Source organism: Lampris incognitus, chromosome 14 (assembly GCF_029633865.1).
Source record: "Lampris incognitus isolate fLamInc1 chromosome 14, fLamInc1.hap2, whole genome shotgun sequence".
Lineage (NCBI taxonomy): Eukaryota > Metazoa > Chordata > Actinopteri > Lampriformes > Lampridae > Lampris > Lampris incognitus.
Window position 1 is genome coordinate 45,157,428 of NC_079224.1, and position 8,756 is coordinate 45,166,183.

At 45.5% G+C, this 8,756-nt stretch overlaps 1 protein-coding gene across 1 annotated transcript in view; it reads left to right on the forward strand.

Moving 5' to 3' along the window:
- tmem71 (transmembrane protein 71) overlaps positions 1 to 3,754 on the forward strand; it is a 27,674-nt gene extending 23,920 nt beyond the window's left edge. Inside the window, 2 exon segments of the mRNA XM_056293426.1 lie at positions 1,863 to 1,912; positions 1,999 to 3,754. Of these exon segments, the coding sequence (XP_056149401.1) occupies positions 1,863 to 1,912; positions 1,999 to 2,022 (74 nt within the window). The 3' untranslated portion in view covers positions 2,023 to 3,754.
- Positions 3,755 to 8,756: the final 5,002 nt, after the last annotated feature.

An 8,756-nucleotide genomic window follows, 5' to 3' on the forward strand; every position in this document is an offset into this window, starting at 1 on the left:
CTTCCTGTCTGTGCCCCTGACCGAGGCATGGCAAGACGACCTGGACTTGATCCATGGCTGCCCACTGGTCCTAGCTACACAGCTAGGATGGGTTTAATGCAGAGAAAGAATTGCCCCACAGGAAGTAATAAAGTAGTAATAAATAAATAAATAGGTGTCAACAGGCAGGGCACAAAGGCAAAGGTGCATGGAGGCGACTTTTTTTGTGTGTGTGTGTATATATATATATATATATATATATATATATATATAATACCATCAGGTGTGGAGGTGTTGGAGAAAGAGCTGGATCTGTAGCTTCTTCTCAGAGAGGGAGAGGGACTCAGTGGACTGAATGGAGTTTGGCAAGTGGTTCCACCAGCGGGGACCCACAGAAGAGAATTCTGGCTAGTGACTTGGGGCCCCGTTGTGGCGGAAGTGCCAGATGTGGTTGTACTGGGGGCAGCCACCAGGTGTTAAGGTGAAGCAGGAAAAAGAGCACGCGTTGATAGAAGAGAAAGAAGTCGCGAGAGGCTTGAAATGAACTGCTTTGCAGGGCCAGTGCAGGTTTTCCTCAGGTTTGTAAACCTGACAAAACATACAAAGTATGGGGGTCCGCGGTGGCGTAGCGGTCTAAGCGTCGGCTTTACGTCGATGCAGTTGCCCACTGGGGACCGGGGGTTCGCGCCCCGGTCTCGTCAGATCCGACTATGGCCGGACTCGATGAAGCGGCAATAATGGCAACGCTGTCTTGGGGAGGGGGGCGGAGTCGGCTTGTGTTCGTCACGTGAATGCGTCTCTGGGTGTGTCGGAAAAAGCAGTGGTTCGGCCTGGAGGCGACTCCTTCGAGACTGCCGGCCGGAGAGATGCAGTTGGCGAACGCAATGCAGTACGAGGGTGGGTGTTTGGATTAAAATAGGGAGCGATTGGTCACTAAATTGGGAGAAAAGGGGGAAAATCAGAAATATTTTTTTTTAAAAAGTACAAAGTATTGACATATTTGCCGTTGATCCCCGGTGTTTGTCATTGGCAGTACATCAGTTGACCAAATCGCCCCTGGCGGGGTAAATCAAGTCGTTGGCGTCTTTAGTATTTAGCGTCCTCCCTGCAGCTGCAGAAGCCGGTGTGCTGTAAGAACTTGGAAACGCTTCCTCAGCCGGGTTGGTAACACACACACGTGACACGCAAAACCCGAGCTGCAGCTCCGGGATGATGATCCGAGTTTACCGGGACCGAAGGGACCGGAGGTTAACGCGGAGGCCTGACTTGTGTCACGCCCCTGGCTCTATGGGCATAAACCAAAAAGATGGGGGAAGGACCAGGCAGGATCAAAATGTAATAAAAATATTTATTGAACTAACAAAAATCAACTAAAGAATGTGCAACAAACAATGAAAGAAGGATGAGGTGTGTCAATCAGTATATCAGTGGTGTCAGCGTGTGATTGGACGTGTGTGAAGTGTAGTGCATGCATGTATGTGAGTGTGAAATCAAACAACAAAGGAGAACAAAAATGGTGGTCTGGAGAGAAGGGCTGGAGGCATCTTCTGAAGGTCCTTGTATACTCCTGCCAGCCCAGCCAGCCCAGGTGTGCCTCATCAGGCTCCTCTCTCCCCAATTGGCCACCTCAGGGAGAGAGAGAGAGAATTAGCAACAATGACAACACACCTAGACTGGCCAGGCCGGCAGGCCCACAGAGCTATTAACCTAGATAGGTAGACACCCATGGCAGGCAGGCCATAAACCTACAACTAGACAGGGAAATAGTTAGATGAGCAAACAGGCCAAAGACCCATAAAACTAGACAGGGCATATGATATCTAGAAATAGGTCTACCCTGGACAGGCAGCCATGACACTTGTGATCTCTGTTTCCCCTTTCAGTCGTCACCAAGTCGGGCCCGGTGGGCACGTGGAGGAAGGCGAAGACTGAGGTAAGACATGAGCTCACACATCTCACCTCGTCGACCCGCAGGCAGCAGCCGGCCGTTAACTTACGTAACCCCTCTTTTTTTTCCAGGACATCACGTCAAGGAACGAGTGACGGTACAAGACGCCGCTTGTTCTCCATCTCCTGTGGGTGCAAGCGCACACATCACGTGTACATACATATGCCTTTGTTTTCTTAATAGCACATACAGAATAGAGTAGTGTGGAAAACAAGGCCTGACGGGAGCGGGCGTGAAACTTGTTTTCCATTTCCTCCACTATTTGCATGGTAGGTTGCACTTAAATAACCAAGGGACGGTGAGCTCAGTAAGGACCGCCGCCGACGCCTCCGACGCTACCGGGACGAGTTCAAAACCACACGATGACGAAATCGTAATCTAAATACTTTTCCTGCACTAAAAGAAAAGGGGACCATGTGGAGACGGGGCTGTAATTCTTCCCACCGGGTTGGAGATGGACTGGGGTTAAAGGCCGCGGGTCTGAAACGGACCCTCGCGGCCCGCTCAGTTGTGTGACGTCCCGAATAACGTCAGCGCGTCCGGCCGAGTCCCTTACAGAGCTCGACGTCGCACAACTTGGAAAGATGAGTTACCGCACCTCAGCGGCGTATCCCAGAGGAGGAAGAAGAGTACATTGACGTCATCTCATTGACGTAACGTGTCAGATGTGTGTGTATTTCTGCAGCAGCTGCAGGTTTTACCGGCAGCGGCGTATCTCGGCTCGTTTTGGGCCGTCCAGCATGACCGGTTCTCAGCCATTCGGCAGGTAGAAGAATTCAGGCCCACCGTTTAAAAGGTGACGTATGAGCAATAAGCGTCGCCGTTTTCTCTGCGCGTCGGAGAAAACGGCGACTTCCCCTCAACAAAACCCAAACGGACGACACTTCAAGTTAAAAGCCCAACCACCTCAGACTTTGTAAATAGAGGAGGTGAAAGTGCCGTTTATTTTCCTGAGAAAACCGGACGAGGGTTTTGTTTCAGAATGAAATGATCGTTCGGCCTCGGGAGCTCTTGAGTTCATCGGGTTTTGGGATATTGGATCGACCGTACCTCCTCGGGGAAAGAGCGGTCAAGTTATTTTGCAACAAAACTCTTCGTCGGTCAAGTGCCTTCTTCATAGTCGCAGCCAGGGCGGTGGCAGTTTAGCTGCCCCGCCTCGTGCCTGACAGAACAGGGCTCTTATTAATAGACCGTGCTGAATCTAGATTCACCGCGGTACGCAGAACAACACAGGGAGGTCTCCGTGCAGCAAAGGCTGCAGAAATATGAAGTTAGCAACAGCCAGACCTGGTTTTAATGCATTTGCTGGTAATTCTCTGTGTTCTCAGTTGTGCTATGAGGAGCACCAGCGGGGCAGGTTTACAGTTTCACATTGTCAGTCAAGATGTCTGTGACAGGAAATACTGCTGGGCGATGTGGCCTGTAAATAATAATGCGATATTTTTTAGGCTGTATCGCGATACCCGATATGGTAACACTTTAGTATGGGGAACATAAAAAAACTTAATTACTAGTGAATTAGTAATGATCAAGATGTCACTTTAGTATGGGGAACATATTCTAAGTAACAAAAACTTAATTACTAGTGAATTAGTAATGATCAAGATGTCACTTTAGTATGGGGAACATATTCTAAGTAACAAAAACTTAATTACTAGTGAATTAGTCATGATCAAGATGTCACTTTAGTATGGGGAACATATTCTAAGTAACAAAAACTTAATTACTAGTGAATTAGCAATGATCAAGATGTCACTTTAGTATGGGGAACATATTCTAAGTAACAGAAACTTAATTACTAGTGAATTAGTAATGATCAAGATGTCACTTTAGTATGGGGAACATATTCTAAGTAACAGAAACTTAGTTACTAGTGAATTAGTAATGATCAAGATGTCACTTTAGTATGGGGAATATATTCTAAGTAACAAAAACTTAATTACTAGTGAATTAGTAATGATCAAGATGTCACTTTAGTATGGGGAACATATTCTAAGTAACAGAAACTTAATTACTAGTGAATTAGTAATGATCAAGATGTCACTTTAGTATGGGGAATATATTCTAAGTAACAAAAACTTAATTACTAGTGAATTAGTAATGATCAAGATGTCACTTTAGTATGGGGAACATATTCTAAGTAACAGAAACTTAGTTACTAGTGAATTAGTAATGATCAAGCTGTCACTTTAGTATGGGGAACATATTCTAAGTAACAGAAACTTAATTTACAGTAATTTAACACTATGAACACTTGTAGTTTTGTGTGTTATGTAAGAACAGACCATATTCATTAAGTGATAGTAAGGCAGAATAACTCTTCTTGTGGTACTACCACCTTATAAAGGCCATACTAAGCAAAGCATATTGAGATGGTACTACTAATAAGCAATACTTCTGAGGTTATAGAGGGAAAACTCATAGTTAATGGCTTACTGGTTGTATAATAAGGCCATGCAGAATAAGGCATTAATGAGTACGTAATAATGACCAATTAAGAGCCAATATGTTGCTAATTTGCATGCTAATAAGCACCTATTTAATGGTGACTACCTTCCCCATACTAAAGTGTTACCGCCCAATGACTGCTGGGACAGGCTCCAGCGTCCCACGACCTGAATCCGGATAAGCGGCTTGGATAATGGATGAATTAGTTAGTTAATTAATTAATTAATTTGTGATTTCTATTGGAACAGTTTTAAACTTGCATGCAAAAAGTGGGACATAACAGCCAAGTTAAGTTTAACAAAACTTTTATTCAAATCAGGCACACGTAGGCTTTTAACAGCTGCTAAATGGAAGTAATAATGGCGTGGAGATGTGGACGTGGCGTTTCAGGCATCCTCCGTTTTGCAGTGGCTGGCATTTCAAGTGTTGAAACACGTTTTGTTGTACTGCTGCCTTTTGCAGCAGTGGTTTTGCTGCACATTCTGCAGATAACTTGTTTGTTCAACATCGTCCTCGAGATGCCCGAACCACTGCCAGACGATGGATCCGGTGCCGTTTCTTTTCGGAACCAATTCGTCCGCCTCCATCTTCCGTTAGCGTTTCCAAGTCATCACATTATGTGTGGACTCTTGACGTCATCCGCATGTGCGCATAAATCATCGACCCGCCCAAACGAGTTATTTTCTCTGATTCAGGGACTCGCATCCAGTCACACGCACAGCGCTTGGCAGCTGTTGCATAACACATACCCAGCACTTGACTCGCCATGATGAAGTATTTCACTAAATCACTCCCACACGGAACACCACATGGCCCAATCTGCCCTTCCTTTTTTCTTTTCTTTTTCTAAGTCTCCTTTTTTTCTCTTGGATCTTCTTTGCCTCCATTTTTACTTAAGACAAATGGACGCTGCAATTGGCCGCTAATTGGTGCCTGACGAAAAATGAAGCTCAACGTGTTCACATTTTAGAGAAAATAATTAATATTTCCCTCTTTAATGATGTATTATTTCACCCACCCGCAACCCATCTGCTATTAATCAGAAGGTTATTTTACGACTTGGTCCACCCGATCCGTGGGTTAACCGCCGTGCCCGGCTGCCTGCAGATATAATTCACAATTTCATTTAGCAGAAGCGTTTATCCAAGGCGACGTACATCTGAGAGTTAATACAACATAAGCAAGGATCTAGTCAGGACACAACAACACAAGTGCCCAAAAAAAGTAGGTTCAAGTCCGATGGCACATAGGTGTCAACAGGCAGTGCACAAAGGCAATGCATAGGGTGCATCGAAGTGAATTTGTGTATTTACATGAAAGCTGCAGTTGGTTACTTTGGAGAAAAGAACAAGAGAGAGATTTCGAGAGATTTTGAACACCAACACCCCCTCCCTTCCTGCTCCTTCTCTCCAGCCCCTCCCTTCCTCAGGTAGCCCTTCCCCCAGACAAAACTCAGGCTTGTTCATGCGAGTTCATTTTTACCAGCGGTGGTAACGGAGAAATAACAACCTAACGCTACAAAAAACAGAAAGGAGCTCCGGTTTTGTTTTGTTTTGTTTTTTTGCTTGAATATGCAGTTGTTGGCAACAGAGGAATTGGAAATTTACTACGAGTCGATTCCAACGCTGCCTTAGCTTCGTTGTCCGCCATTGTTATGGATTTCTCGTGAATGCTCAGGAAACTCAGACAGCAACATGATTGACAAGAAGTAGGGACAACCCCTCAACCTATCAGGGCAGAGAGGCCGGAGAGAGGCCCTGATTGGTCAAAGCTTACGGGAGCGGTAGCATTTTCAGATTCCTGAATACAGAGGCAGGGGATAAGACTGAGATCCCAATTTATTCTCAGACCACTTATATTACTGATAGCCTGAAAGGGTATTATGGCATTTTTACCAAATAAAACACAAAAAAGTTACCAACTGTAACTTTAATACCATCAGGTGTTGAGGTGTTGGATAAAGAGCTGGGTCTTTAGCTTCTTCTTAAAGATGGAGAGGGACTCAGTGGATGAAATGGAGTTTGGTGAGTCGTTCCACCACCGGGGAACTACAGAAGAGAAGAGTCTGGTTAGTGACTTTGGGCCCCGTTGCGGTGGAAGTGCCAGGCGCCTTCCATTGGCAGAGCGTAGTGAGCGGGACCGAGTGTCGACTTGAATGAGGGCGTTCAGAAAGGTGTGGAGGTGTTCGAGAAAGAGCTAGGTCTTTAGCTTCTTCTTAAAGATGGAGAGGGACTCAGCGGATCGAATGGAGTTTGGTGAGTCGTTCCACCACCAGGGAACTACAGAAGAGAAGAGTCTGGCTAGTGACTGGGGGCCCTGTTGTGGCGGAAGTGCCAGGCGCCTTCCATTGGCAGAGCGTAGTGAGCGAGACCAAGTGTAGACCTGAATGAGGGAGTTCAGGTAGGTGTGAAGGTGTTGGAGAAAGAGCTGGGTCTTAATCTTCTTCTTAAAGATGGAAATATAGTCATTTACTACGTCCCATGTAGAACAAGCAACGATACATCGAGTATATTCGACATATCGCCCAGCTAGGGATGGGCAATGTATCGAATATACTCGATATATCGCCCGCCCCTAGCTGGACGATAAAGAAAATATTATTATCGCGAAAATCAACAGGGAATGTTTACTGATGTATCTGCTTCCATCTGCAAGAAAACCACGTTTACTTATCCAAATGAGGTTCCTCACATTGAAGCGTTAAAGTATGAAGTATAATATCAAACCAAAAGTAGTTTTCAAATACTACCCCCTCCAATATTTCCAACATCATTTAGTGAGAACGTGTAGGCAAATATTCACGTCATCATTAATTCTGACAAAATCGTGTGTCACGATACGACAATATCCGAATATCATGCTGATACAATACCAGTAAAAGACGATAAATGGTAATATTGGATTATTACCCAACTCTAACGAGAACATTTATTCCATTCATGTCATTTCATGGCGTTAACGTTATCAAATCCTTTTTGCCCCGTATGGTGAACTGTGGAACTGCAACTTTGGAAAACGAATAAAACATTGAATTAAAATAGATGTAGATGATCCAGGTCTGGTTTCAGTTCTTGGCTTTTAGTTTTTTAGCAGCGAGGCGTTTTGCTGTTTAGGAGTGCAGTGTTTAATGTCAAACTACACACCGGCGTGGTGTGATGAGTCGGTATGGCGACTTAATAATACAGTACGTACAGGAGAACCAGGTTTTGTGGCCCTCCTGCCTGCTCCTGTCAGTGAAAGGCACAACATATTTCTCAGTAGTAGTTAAAAGTTTTCATCAGGAAAAGGATGGCGGCAGGTAGCTGTACTACTATAGCTTTGTAAGGTTTTTTACTTCGTAAAGTTTTAACTTCCAGTCATGTGTGGGCCAAGCCTTCTAGTGTTTAGAGCCTGAAGGGGTGAACTGTGCTCGGCGGTCGCTGGCAGCACAGCTCAGCTCTTCTGTCTCCGTGGTTGATGTTGAAGTCGTGTGTGTTCAGATTAAGCTGCATCTTACGGTGGCACAAAATGAGTCAGGTGTCGACGGTTCGAGCGCAGTTGTGCTCTTCAGCTGACTTAAACAGCGAAGTCATCTCAGCTGTGTTGTCTGTCAGCTTACAGAGGGAAGCTCAAAAGGTGTCCGGGTAGCGTGGCGGTCTATTCTGTTACCTACCAACACGGGGATGCAGGTTCGAATCCCCGCGTTACCTCCGGCTTGGTCGGGCGTCCCTACAGACACAATTGGCCGTGTCTGCGGGTGGGAAGCCGGATGTGGGTATGTGTCCTGGTCGCTGCGCTAGCGCCTCCTCTGGTCGGTCAGGGCGCCTGTTCAGGGGGGAGGGGGAACTGGGAGGGATAGCATGATCCTCCCATGCGCTACGTCCCCCTGGTGAAACTCCTCACTGTCAGGTGAAAAGAAGCGGCTGGTGACTCCACATGTATGGGAGGAGGCAAGTGGTAGTCCGCAGCCCTCCCCGGATCAGCAGAGGGGGTGGAGGAGCAGCGACCGGGGAGGCTCAGAAGAGTGGGGTAATTGGCCAAGTACAATCGAGGAGAAAAACGGGGAACCCTCCCTCCCCCAAAAAAAGAAAAGAGGGAAGTTCAAGGACTATTTTCTTCAGACTGGGGGAACAGGAATCGTGTTGTCAGTGTATTCGTTCACTCAAAGTGCCAAACCTGTAGCAGCTCTAGACGATCTACCAGAATTCATTAATAATTCTGCTTTTCTAATCTGACTGCATCGCTTTGCATTTGAAAGCATTTAAGTTTTGTGTTTTTTTATTGTTTTTTAGTAACTTTTGTGAGATGTCAAAGTACAGAATGTATTATGAAGAAATTCTGTCTTTTTTTTTTTAACAAATATAACTGCTTTGGTTGCATTTACTGTGTATAGATGGTCTCT